A 13636-nucleotide genomic window follows, 5' to 3' on the forward strand; every position below is an offset into this window, starting at 1 on the left:
CGTGCAGCAACAAAGACCCAGTGCAGCCAAAAATAAATAAAATAATTAAAATAATAATTATTATAGTAGTGGTAGTAATAATAGTAGTAGCAGTGGTAGTAATAATAAAAATAAAAATAATAATAATATGGAAAAATACTCAAAATGTTAACAGCAGTTGCCTCTGGGTTCTAAAATTACAACCAGTTCTGTTGTGAGTTTCTCCCTCTGTTTTTCTTTAAAACTCAACTGCCATTTGCTCTGGAAACAGTATATGAATTGACATGATTTTTAAAAACTGAAATTACATTTTAAAAGCCACAACATACTTTACCTCTAGAGTCCCAGTCAATGTGTGTAATGTAACTAGAAGCACCTTTACAGATGCCAACCCTTTTGCTTGTAAGGACGTTGTAAATATCCACAAAGTTATCGTGGGACGCCACAGCAAGGTATTTTCCTGTATCTATAAAGAAAAAATGAGTGGTTAACACCAAAACATTTTATGTGGGAATTTACTTCCAGGAGCTTAGCATTTTTAAATGGGTTAAAGGTCAAGGAATATTTAAAAAGGGTCCACTCTTGTAACTTTTTGTCCCAACACGTTTTTAAAAGTTTTTGCTGTCATCTTCACCTTTTGAAAATTTAATGTCAGAGATCATTTCTTTTCTGTGATGGAAGGAGACCATGTCTTCAACAGTGTCGGCATTTACAACCAGGAAACTCCCATCATTCAAGCCAACTGCTAAGGCTTTCCCATCAGGGGAGAAAGCACAGCATCTTCCACCTACAAAAGAATCCACAAAGATCACTGTTATGATCCGAGACTTTGCTACCAAACAAAGCAAATGAAGAGATGGGGAAATGTGCCTATGTTCATGGACATGTGACTGTATCTTTAAATTAACACTCCTGGTGAGAAGAACTAAAACTTCATAATTTAAAACATCTCTTCCCTCCAAACCCAAGGACAATGATCATAATATTAAAAATAAGTTTTCAATTTCTTTGAGGTTTATCCATTCATTTCTTCATATCTGAATACCTGGAGATTTCAAAAGACAAGTAGAGTGAAGGGGGAAAAGGAATAAAGGATTAATATAACCAGTATTTCTGCTCCCAAGACGAGATACTTAGAACAGGAGTTCTGTAATAAAATTTCTGGAAACTGATTTTTTTCATATCATGCTTTACACACAGAACTTACTTTAGAGCAGCTTGTTGTTCTACTTTTAGTCACTCTAATTCTCTGATCCGTGGATTAGAATCCATAATTCTAGAGGTGAAAGATTTTGTTCCTGTCTCTTCTGTCATGAGAAGAATGGAATATGGACATTCTCTCCAAGGGTGTCTGCAAAAACTGGGCTGAGGGTGCTACGTGATCAATGCTTTCTACTGCTTTGTAGGGTCACAGGAAGACATTTCCGAACGAAGAGTATGGACTCGGTGGGGGGGTATATTTAATAAGAAACCTATTTAAGGACAGGCCCCTCCCTGGCCCTGTTCTTCTTATTGTCAAGACTTTGGTGAGCACAGCCCTAGGAAGGGACAGTTATGCTGCCCTGTGCTAAGGCATTCCAAACTGAGCTTCCACACCCACCCCTCAGCCACTGTTCAGAGCAGGCTGAAAAGCCACGTTCACACCAATCACTTTAAATTGGCTCACCTGAAGTGTAATATACCTTCCTTCCTTTCTTCATCCATTCACTTGGCAGTTATTGACCTACTATGAATCAGGCATGGTGTTAGTGATGAAAGAACAGAAAGACCAGCCCTTGAGGAGGGACAGCACGATTAGGTTAAGCCTAAAAATTTATTGTACGAATGATGACACCTGACAGGAAAAGGGAGAGCTATTAATAATTACACCAGGACACCAGCTGTAAACTGGGTTGAATGGCCATCCTAACTCAGATGTGTTAGTTGTTCTTTTGAACTAATGTTTAACCTAGTGAATAAAGTCCATTGGTTGATATTCAAGTCACTCACAGTGAGGACTTGGTCTGTTATTTCCCCAAAATACGAATTAGTGGCCAAATTATTCACTCCTGTAGTGGGTAAGAGCCCGGGCTTTGGAGTCAGACTTGGGTCTGAATCCTGGCTCCACTACTTACGGAGACCCAGAAGTCCAGAGTGAAGATTGGCAATATGGTAGAGGACACCATCGTGCAGTGGCCACAGGTGTGCTCTCTGAAGCCACGCTGCCTGAGTATGAATTCAGTTCCATCACTTACTAGCTGTGCAACTTTGGGCAAATGACGTAAGTTCTCTGTGCCTCAGCTTCCTAACTTGTAAGTGGAAATAAAAAAGGTCTTACGCACTGGGCTCCCATGAAGACCAAAGGCAAAGTGCTAGCACGGTTACTGGCTCAGCAATGTTAGCCACTGTCATTATTGTCACTACTGTCTTGACACCTTTTTTCATTTTATCCCCCTAGAATACTCTCCCCATGTCTATTTATAAAAGTACCCAGCACAAATACTCTGGGGCCAGGCCCCAATCTCACCCTTTCCTGTCTTAACTTTCACAAATCCTTTGAGCCTCGGCTCTTAGGTTTCCTCCCTGATGGAGCTGTCTTTGGCAGTGGGCCTTACCCTGAGCCTCCACGATACCTTGCTTGTGCCAGAGATCTTTTGTTTGTCTGTCCTCACCCACTCTCCGCCCTGCTCTGTGCCGGGAGCTGGCCTTCCTGGACTCGATCAGTGGGCCCCTCACCCCCGGCTTCTGATTCATTTGGTCAAGGGGTAGCAGGAGCAGGAGACTGGAGGGAGGGTAACAGGGAAGGAAGGATAAAGCCCAGGGAGGCTGGGGAATGTGCTCCCTTGGCTGCCTCCCTGTGGGGTCACTGCATGCTGGCTGAACCTCCAGGCTGACGATCACAGCCCCTGCCAGGCTGTCATTTCACACAGCTCTCACTTTCGAGATTCCAGCAACGGCCCCTCCTCTTGTCCCTTCAGGGCCAGGGCTGGCAATGGTACCTGGCTGTTACTAGCTGCATCGTGCTGCACCAGCCCTGGTCATTTCCTACACCCTGCCCACCCCTTTATAAATAGTACCGTTCTGAGACACTCCTCAAGTTACCCAATTTGAATGGACCAGCCGTTGCTGGGAATCTGTTCAAATCTTGTCCGTCTCTGACACCAGAGACGTGACTGTTCCTCCTGGGATCCCCAGCGCCTGATATACAGAAGCTGCTCAGTAAATGTTTGCTGAATTTGTACTCCTTGGTATACCTCTCAGTTCCAGTGCATACGGGTGTTCAACACATATTTATTTGTTTCTTGATATGAACTATTATTTTTAACTGACTTTCATTTTTTCAGTAATAAAATCAGTTCTGGAGACTGTCAGGCATAAAAAGAAGCAGCATTCTTTACAAGCTGATGAGTTTCGACTGGCTCCCACAGTTCTAGATGAGAAGAGGAAGGACATATTGCCCCCAGGTGGCAAATGTCTGTGCAGTGCAAGGAAATAAAGAATAGAGCTGGGGCTTCCCTGGTGGTGCAGTGATTGAGAGTCTGCCTGCAGATGCAGGGGACACGGGTGCAAGCCCCGGTCCGGGAAGATCCCACATGCCGCGGAGCAACTGGGCCCGTGAGCCACAACTGCTGAGCCTGCACATCTGGAGCCTGTGCTCCGCAACAAGAGAGGCCAAGATAGTGAGAGGCCCGCACACCGCAATGAAGAGTGGCCCCCACTTGCCGCAACTGGAGAAAGCCCTCGCACAGAAACGAAGACCCAACACAGCCAAAAATAAATAAATAATAATTAAAAATGAAAATCTGCTTCAAAAACAAAGAACAGAGCTGGGCACTGATAGATCAGGTCAGCCTTCTGGAACGATTCTCCAGGTGATTAGCTATATGTGTAGCAACAAACACTAAATCCCCATCACCCAGCATATCTGGGGGCATGTAATAGGTGTGCTCGGTAAATATTAGCTGGATGAACAGATAAATGAATCCAATACTTTTGGGTGTAAATACTTTTACAGATGTGTACGGGGACGTCATGTACCTTTTTTGAGTTTCCGTACTGCCAGCATACGGTGCTGGGAGGATAGTTCCCAGATCCGCAGTGTTTTATCGTCGCTCACTGTTGCGCAGACAGGCAGGCGAGGGTGAGCCGCCAGCCCCCATACTTCTCCTTCCATGTGCCCCTGTAGGGGAGGAAACGGGGCAACAAAAACCAGTTCATGCTTCTTGGCTAGCCCTTCCTGAGAGTATCCCAAACATGTTCAAATACGAACAAACACAGTTTGAGTTTCCTGGAGCCAAAATGATTGTACTGGATAAATTTTTCACTTGAACTTGAATCTAAAGCTAGGCCTGAGTGAAGCTAAAGCATTCACTTGGAAAGCAAAGTAGGGACTCACATTGCTCCTAAGTTTTGTTTATATGTTGCCAAACATCTTTCCATTTAGAAACATCTGAGTAAATAAGGAACTGCTCTCATTTTATCCTGTTGTTTGACATTGAATAAACACAGTATATATGTATCTTTTCATAAAACAGCTTGGTCACAATGACACAAACCACTTTCTTCCATAAAACCATATTCTAAAAAATGGAGGTATCACTTATCTCTGTCAGAGGAATTGGACAGCAATATTCTTGTTAATTAATTCTATTTCAGTTCTTTGAATGCACAGATTTGGCAGAGCAGATTAGAGAGAGCTAAATTTTCATTTCAAGCGTGCTGGGTATAGCTCAGGGTCAGCATTTATTCACAAATTGTTCTATCCATGGAGCACAGAAAACCGAAAGGGGCTTGATAGGCATTGGACCAATTCCACATGCCGACATCTTACCACAAACACACTTAACTGCCTTAGACTAATAACTGAGATGAAACAGTGTTTAACGAATGAACAATTAGGGAGAAAATGAATCTGATTTTTCTAACTTATCACTCAGTAAAGCAGTGTAAGGAACAGATTAGATACGGAACAATAAAACAGACCAGATTGTTTACTGAATTTCCGCTTTTAGTGGCTAATTATAAAAAGGCTTTGCTTAGTAAAGCAAAAAGGAAGACCACACACAGGCATCTGAAAGGTGTTTGTAGTTGGAACGCTTTGGGGAACAGGTGGCTCTCCAAAGAGAAACTGGAAGATTCCGGTTTAACTGGGAGGCTGTTTGAGCAAAACCGTAATTTGGCAGAAGATACAAAGTTCCCAATACAGCTGACATTCAATTGTCTGAGAAGGGCGTAGATATTGGTTTTGAATTTATTAGATTTGGAGCACCCAACATCCCCAGTTTTCTAGTTTCCTTCTCTTTAGAAGCCTCCCACCCCCAAGGCCACGGTCAGAGGATGGGTCAGGTGTGAGCCCTCCCTTGTTCTCCACCAGAATGGATCTGCTTGGGGCTCTTTTACAGACTGAGTCCTTTTGCACACAGAGGACAGGGTTGTGGGGCTCTGAGACCCCTTCAAACCACTGCATCATCATATATTGATTTAAAATGGTATTTCTTTAATCTAATATGATTATGTACTTTAATTCCTGGATCCTATAGGAACAGACAGTGAGTGAGGCAGGCTGGAAGTCTCTTGAGTGGCACAAGGAAATGATCTTGGGACTTTACTTTCCTCCTGACCACCCTAAAGCTAATAATAACCAGCTGCATAATTGACAGTTGATTATATTCAAAGTATATACAATGGGGATTTTCAGAACTCACCTCCTGTCTCTTCTCTCCTCCCCCCAACCTGTTTTCTTAAAAAAAAGAAAAACAAGCAATCTATTCCAAGTAACGTTGAATTGCTGTGCTACAGAAACTAGAAAAATGGTTCTGAAATCTCCCCACAGCACGATAGTTGATGGTCTTAACCACGCTGCCTCTACTATTCCTTAACTTTCCCTCAGTGTCCACCTCTCAGGACAGGACTGTCAGCCCCTAGAGTAAGCCCTATCCCACTGCACAGAGCACAGGCCTGGTCTTGGCAGGAGCCCAACAAACAATGATTGAACTGACCTACTGAGTTCTACCTAGGAGGAGATGGCAAATGATTGATAGACTGGAAGAGGAAAGAGAGGTGCTGAGATAAAGGAAAATAATGGCACACGCGTAAGGAGAGAAGATGGTCTTCCCAGCTCCACCGCCTGTCTGCCCAGTGCTTAGGGGTCATGCCTTCTGCACTGTTTTCATGCAGTCTCCATGCTGAGGTGTGTGGAGAACAGTCTGGTGGAGTGACAAAGAAAAGGCTCTGGTACCCGACAAAGCTTGGTGTGAATCCCAGCCCTGCAGTTCTTAGCATGTGGCTGTGGGCAGTTTACTGGGTTTTGAGCCCCTCATCTATAAAACAATTACAACTAAGCAAAGCTGTCGTGGAGATGAGAGAGGAATTTTGTACAACAGTATTGCCTGACATATAGTAGGTGCTCAATAAATGGCACCTGTGGTTATTTGCATTAATAGAACAACAGAAGCAAATATAGTGAAGAATAGAGCTGTAGAGAATGAAAAAGTTAAAAGCCTTTATTGTCAAGTTTAAAACATATTTAAACAAAATTAGCTCAGCTATTATTTACTTTTTAAAATTTGAAAATGTAGAGTTTAAATTTGTCGGTGCTATTTAAATCATATTGTAGTATAAATCTTACAACATACTTAGCAATATAGCATGTAGCAAACAATTTAAAGTCTCAAAAATTTGAAGATTAAAAAGAAAGAGACACTGAACTTTCAATAAAATTAAATAAAAAGTCATGGTCAGAAAGAAAAAGAAATTAGCTTGGAAGGAAAACGAAGGCAAGTGCAGCTGCAGAATAAAGAAATCACCCCTCAAGGACGCATCTCAGCACAGTTCTCAATCTGGGCTGCCTGTAGCAATCGGCTACAGAGCTTCTGAGGTTTGCTTCTAACACAGAACTTTTTTTAAAACACAGATTCTTATTCAGGGTATCCAGGGTGGGGCCTGAGCACATGCACTTTAAAAACCTGATCCGTGACCTGCTCTCAGGTGTAGCAAATCAGAGGGCCTCTTTCAGTGGGATTTTGGTGGCTAGTCCTAATACAGCAAGGCTGCAGGCATGCCTCAGGTCAGGGAAAGAGGCCTAGCTCCTCAGACCCACAGAAGTCCTAAAGCTTAGATAACCAGTGCATATTCTTTCCACTCCACCTTCTGAACCCACACCCCCATCCCTGCCCGTGCCTCTTCCATCTGTAACTACGGCCTATCCACCACCAAACTGGACAGGACTACCTCCTCACCTCCACAGACTGCCACCCCCTCAGGTGACATGTGATCACTTCTTCGACCTTAGAGGATTCTGTTGTTTATTTTAATCTGATTTTACTTGAATAACATTTTGAGGGGAGAGGAAGGGTGAAGAGTATGTTATATGTTTATGTGAATCCAGGCTGAGACTAGAATGATGCACGAAATCTAAGGAGACACATATATTTGGTGTATGCAGAGCAAATAATTTTTATTAGTTTGACAGATTTGGACAGATCAAGAGGAAATATACTCAAGAAGCCCTACCCACACCTGGACCTGATTTAGACAATGAGATTATGGACTTTGAACAGATACTATGATGGGATAAGGCTCTTGGGGACCTCGGGAGGGGGGATGTATTTTGCATGTGGTAGGGACATGATAATTGGTGGCCAGAGGGCAGACTGTGCAGGACAGGTGACCCTCATGATGCTCCTGGTTTTCACACTCTTGGGTAACGGCCTCCCTTTGAGTGTGGTACAGCCTATGGCTTGTTACCAACCAATAAAATATGGCAAAGGGGATGGATGTTCATGATTACATGTATGTGATGATACGACTATGTTATTTAAAGTTACTTAAAGGCACAGTAGTACCCGTTTTTCCTCTTTCCCTTGCTCTCTTTGAGGAAGCAAGCAGCCATGTTGGGGAACCCCATGTGACGAGGAACTATAGGCAGCCTCTGAGAGCTGAGGGTGGCCTCTAGCCAATAGCCAGCAAGAAACGGAAGCCCTCAGTCCTGCAGCCCCAACGAACTGAACTTTGCCAACAACTCGAGTGACCTTGGAGAAGATCCTTCCACAGTTAAGCCTCAGATGAGACCACAGCCCTGGCCCTTATTGCAGCCTTACAAAACCTTAAACAGAGGACCCAGTTAAACTATGTTCAGACTCCTGACCTGCAGAAACCATAAGATAAGGAATGCTTTTGTTTTAAGCTACTAAGTTTGTGACAATTTGTTATACAGAAATAGATGATTAATACAGCATTTGCCTGACCCTGAAAGTGAGTGTCTCCTTAAATTTTGAGCCCTAAGTGCCCCCCATTGCCTCACTCTGGTTCCAGCTCTGGTGTGAATTGTGGTTTTGGATGTGTGCAAACACAGTACCTGAATGAGCAGTGTCATTGGGCCATTCTTATCAATTTCCAGGATCTCTCCATTTTTTGTTCCCACCAGGATATGTCCATGTCCCAAAGTGATGGCACGAATTGAAGGGTTATCTTCCAAAAGCAAGCCTGAGGAGGAAAAATTGGATTTAATGCTGCAAATGTTGTATTTAACATAATAAAAAATAAAACAATTGTAATGATTATATAAATTCTGTTTTTATAGTTCCAAAGTACTAGGTACTAGGCAATTATCCTTGATATTTCTACCAGGAGCCAAGGGCTCTAAATGTGGAAGAAAAAAAAGACAGTTGATTTGGTAATAGTTTTCCAAGAACTTAGTACTATCTTTTCCATCTCTATGAACAGAAAGATTTCTACTGCATACTCGGGAGTGGCACCTTTTGAGCTGGTTGACAATGCTGCTCTTTTAATGGCATAAGTCTTCAAGCATCTTTCAAACATATCATCCCAGAGTTCCACAATTCCATCCTTTCCACCTGTTACAAAACCCTGTGAAGGCACACATAAGAAGAATTATATACACATCAAAATGACAAGGTACCCACCCAGCCTCAAAAGGATTTCCCCTTGGGTAAAGACGCTTTGTGTTTTCTTCCTAAGTATAGGAGGCTGAAAAATCTGAATGATAACATAATATTAATATAATATTTTCTGGAAGCTTCTCTCCCCTATTTCTCTAGCAGGATTAAACACTTTCTCATTGTGTGTCCATTTCACTTTCTTCAGATCATTGGTTGGAATTTGGCACCCTGAATCATGGACGGTCATTTCTGTGCCCAGTCCCCTGACTGGAATGTGGATTCTTACAGAAAAGGACCAACCTCAAAGCCTGGCAGAGTTTCTGGTATCTCATATACTCCTGCTGAATGAATTAGAATTAACATCACAATTAAAAATGACTATTAAATATTTAACAATATTTACTTTCAGGAAAAACACCATTATTTATTATTAAGAGTAACTTAGGTATTTCATATAACAAAACTATCCTGCTATTTTGTTCAATACAAAACAATTTCCACAATAATTAAAATCCAGATTAATTTTTACAAAACCTGAAAAGTAAAAAGTTTAACATATTGGGTATTTTTTGCTAGATGATGATTTTTACTCTTGTTTTAAGCTTATGATTTCTTGGCTTTATTAGTTTTCCTTTTTGGCAACTTATATATACAAACTGTTCTTTAAAAAGTTGTTTGTTTTTTTTTTAAAGAAAAATACTGAGTAATTCATTCTGTTTTCTCAGAAACTTCTAATGTACTTCATTTCAATGAAGTTCACAAGGAAATAATATTTTGGAAGTTTATTACATTAAATATCCTTATTATAGATTGTGAACCTGGGGACATTCACTCTCCAAATTAAATTTAAATGCAGTATAGTATAATGTGATATCCCTGCCATTTCCCATGATTTTTCAGCTTAAGTTACCAAGCAATAAAAGAGTTTAAACAAGTTATATCACATCAACTTCTGAGTCTACAAAAAACTTTGCATTCTGCTTTAATCTTTTCTAAAACTTGAAGTTTAATCAAAAACAAATTTGCTAGTGAAAAACATCTTAACCACTAAAACAACCATTGTAGTTGCACATCTAAGAAGAACCTACTTCTATAGCGAGATCAGCATATTTACCTGGGAACAGGTAAATGCAAAATGAGACTTGGCTTAATAAGGTGTATTAGGTGGCTTGGACTGTTTGGAGGTCAGAGAGCACACTTAAACTGGTACCATCAGCAAACTAGCAGTAAACAAAAAATTGATATTTTCTGGCAAATTGATTGAAGAAAGTGTTTTAAGGGCACTGAAGTTAAGTGTGATCTATTTCTTTTTCTTTTTTTTGCCGTGCCTCGAGGCATACAGGATCTTAGTTCCCCAACCAGGGATGGAACCTGTGCCCCCTGCAGTGGAAGCACGGAGTCCTAACCGCTGGACTACTAGGGAATTCCCAAGTGTGATCTTTATTTAAAACAACACTGCAAGGCAGGGGACAGATCAGGACAAAGATGAGCTTGAGTAGAAATACAGCTGGTGTGATGGTTAATTTTATGTGTCAACTGACTGGCCACACGGTGCCCAGATTAAATATGATTCCTGTGCGTGCCTCTGAGGGTGTTTCTCGATAAGATCAGTATTTGAATTGCTAGATTCAGTAAACTGCCTTCCCCAATGTAGATGGACATCATCAAACTCATTGAGAGTTTGAATAGAACAAAAGGTAGAGGAAGGACAAAATCACCCTCCTTTTCCCTGTCTCACTGATTGAGCTGGGACATCTTATCTTTTCCCACCCTCAGACTGGGATTTACACCATTGGCTCCCCTGGTTCTCAGGCCTTTGGGCTTGAACTGAATTACACCATCGGTTTTTCTGGGTCTCCAGCTTGCAGATGGCTTAAGTGGGACTTCTCAGCCTCCATAACTCCATGAGACAACTCCTTATAATAAATCTCCTTTTTGTATATGTATATGTATATGTATGTGTATATCTCTGTCTATATGTACATCCTACTGGTTCGGTTTCTCTGGAGGACCCTGACTAACACAGCCAGTGAAAAGACTTTACTCTGACACGCTTGTTAAAACTGAGCCTGTCTACACAGGAACAAGCAGGTTATCAACATAACTTCAGGTCATACTGATGGGAGGGACAATAACCCAAACACCAGGCACTTCCAGGTCTCTGCTCATTGCGCCAGCAAGGTGGAAGACGGTGTTGAAATATGTCTCAGGACTCTCTTGCTACTGCGTGTCTGCATTTATCCCAACACTTCTTAAGGAGTTCTTAGGAGTGACAGCCAGGAAGAAAAAGTGCGAAAACAGAAGAAAGAAGTTGCACATAAAGAAATAATTATAAACAAAAGAGAAATTTAAAGACCATTTGTGCTCCTCTCCATTCACGACAACTACTTCCTAATGCGGAGGGCACTGTTTTTACACACAGGCATCCTCTTGGTGTGGACCTTCCTAAGCCTAACTTAAACTTTTGGAACGCTAATGAGGAAAATAGACTATACCTTATCCAATGCATACATAGCAAACACGGGCCCGTCATGAGCTTTCACTGTCTTTAGTAGGAGAATATCCTTCCAAATAAAAATATCTCCAGTAGCTGCTCCTGAGAACACCAGATCTTCCATTCGCCCATAAGAAATGCACATCATTGTTTCTAACTTTCCAACACTTCCAAAAATTCCTCTTTTAGAGGTGAAGCCCCCACCTGGAGTGGACCAAGAGTATTTATTACTTTTTGAAAAATTGACACCTTCTGTGGACATTTAGAATGACTATCTTCAGTGAAAAACCCAGTGTCTCTACATTATGTGTCTACATAAAGATGTATTAAAATGGCAGAAAACATCACAACAAAAACATTACAAAAGGTTTTCTCCTTCACGCATCAATTCAGCACTTGTTGAATCCCTACTTTGTGGCGGGCACAGTGGTTGACTCTGGGATATAAAGGTGAAAAGGAAGAGTTCCTGCCTTCAAGGAACTTAAGGTCTGGTTGCGGGGAGAATGTGATATACATCTCTAACCAAGGTTCAGCGCAAGTTCTGTGCCAGCCAGAGGAAGGGGTGACTGAGGGCCCTGGGGAGTGAGTAAAGTCTTCCTGAATGCTGACCAAAGTGAGTGAAAACAGCAGTGGCTGTAATGTAAAATGTAAACATGTTTTATGTATGTTTTGCCTCGATTTTTATCACAGTGACTTTGGGGTGAGAAAAATGAATCACTGTGTAGGAGACTTCTCCTACATCAGATTTGTTCCTTAAATGTTCGCATTTCCCTGTACCTTCTTATTAGCACTGAGAAACCCAGACTCATTCCAGCCAACTGTAGGCAGGCTGGCTCTCCTGACATGGTGGGTGCCATGACCCTTTCTTCAAAAGCAGAAGGCATTGGAACAGTAGCTTATTTATGTTTTGCCCAGTAAAAGATTGGGCTTGGTACCAAAGTTGATACTAAGAATTCAGAAACAGTCCCAATGAAAGGTCTGACCTATTAGTGAGAAAAACAAGATACCCTTCCATGTTTTGTCCTGCTTATTTACTCATCCTTATTATCAGCATTATAAACCACAAGTATTTATTTTGACCACTTACTGTGTGTACTGTATGTCATATTTAATTCATGTGCTAAATGCAGTTATAAATAAAAGAACCCTCAAAATATTGAAAATTGTATTCACCCAACTAAAGTGATTATTTCCTGCTCAGTAGTCCAACATAATCGCTGCTTTCAGAACTGATGACTGAATATAAAAATAATTATTTTCACAGCAGAACATTTCCCAAAGCTTTCTAGATATTGATGAATATGCATGGCATCATATACAGTGTTCTAAGCTTCACAGCTCAAACATTATTTGGGAGCAAACGTCTTTTAGGCATACTTTAATTTTAGATTGCAGAGATAGGCTAGGTAGTGGTGTTGGTTGTTTTTTTTTTTTCCCCAGCTGGAGTAAAACTTTCAACCACATAAAGGATAAACCCTAACAATAGTACCTGCTTGTTGCCAGAATTTGATGTGCTTGATCCCAACTGTAACCAGTCTGTCAACATGGTGTGGGTTACACTTTACCACAAATATCTTATCTTTATGTCCTCTGTAACAGACAAATAGGGGAAAAATTCCAGTTTTGATGACAGCACTGCTAGAGAGTTTTACTAAAAGCATGCATTTAGTCTAACTTTCATTAAGCACATCTAATAGGACAAGTAAATTAGAAGACGATTTAAAATACACATGGGGTCTACACTAAAATAATGAGTTTTGGCTTTTCTTCACATGTTTGAGCCCTTTCTTCTTATCCTACCATTGTTACCAAAATCTACTTAATTATGCTTTAAACAAATTAACGAAATATTTTAAATGGATCAGAAAGTCTCCATGAGATAAAATTAATGCCACAACTATAGAATTGTAATTCCTGGGATACAGAGGTCTTGCATAAGAGGAGGGAGAAGATACTGTAAAAGTATTAATGAGAAGCTTCAAATGTAATATTCTTGTGGGGAAGGCATAACTTTGGGTTAAACAGAGTTTCAGCTAGAAATGTATTCACAAGAAGCCGAAGCCCCTGGCTCACATCCATGGAGAGAGAAAGGCTGTCGTCTATCGATTTAAGGCACTCAAGGATGTTGTGCATTCAGAAATGTAAGTTTATAACCCAAGAGGCAGAAGGACAAATATAAAAGTGAGAATTGACTGTAGGCTGGAGCTGTAGACCAGCATTCCACAGTGCCAGAGAAATTTCTGGTTTAGAGTATAAACTAATCACATTAGAATCTAAGAATTTA

At 41.1% G+C, this 13636-nt stretch overlaps 2 protein-coding genes across 6 annotated transcripts in view; both read right to left on the reverse strand.

Annotated features, from left to right (window-relative positions):
* Positions 1-13636, reverse strand: part of RPS27A (ribosomal protein S27a) — a 394104-nt gene that overhangs the window by 332425 nt on the left and 48043 nt on the right. The gene's annotated exons all lie outside the window — the stretch shown is intronic.
* The window catches only part of EML6 (EMAP like 6), a 345807-nt gene that overhangs the window by 73669 nt on the left and 258502 nt on the right, over positions 1-13636 (reverse strand). For all 5 annotated transcript variants that reach the window (XM_067007573.1, XM_067007577.1, XM_067007575.1 and 2 more), the window contains 7 exons: positions 12842-12942; positions 11354-11556; positions 8715-8826; positions 8315-8442; positions 3997-4138; positions 614-766; positions 314-445 (listed from right to left, as the gene is read on the reverse strand). In XM_067007573.1, coding sequence (XP_066863674.1) covers positions 314-445; positions 614-766; positions 3997-4138; positions 8315-8442; positions 8715-8826; positions 11354-11556; positions 12842-12942 — 971 coding nt within the window. The remainder of the gene's footprint in view (positions 1-313; positions 446-613; positions 767-3996; positions 4139-8314; positions 8443-8714; positions 8827-11353; positions 11557-12841; positions 12943-13636) is intronic.

Source organism: Kogia breviceps, chromosome 11 (genome assembly GCF_026419965.1).
Source record: "Kogia breviceps isolate mKogBre1 chromosome 11, mKogBre1 haplotype 1, whole genome shotgun sequence".
NCBI classification, from domain to species: domain Eukaryota; kingdom Metazoa; phylum Chordata; class Mammalia; order Artiodactyla; family Physeteridae; genus Kogia; species Kogia breviceps.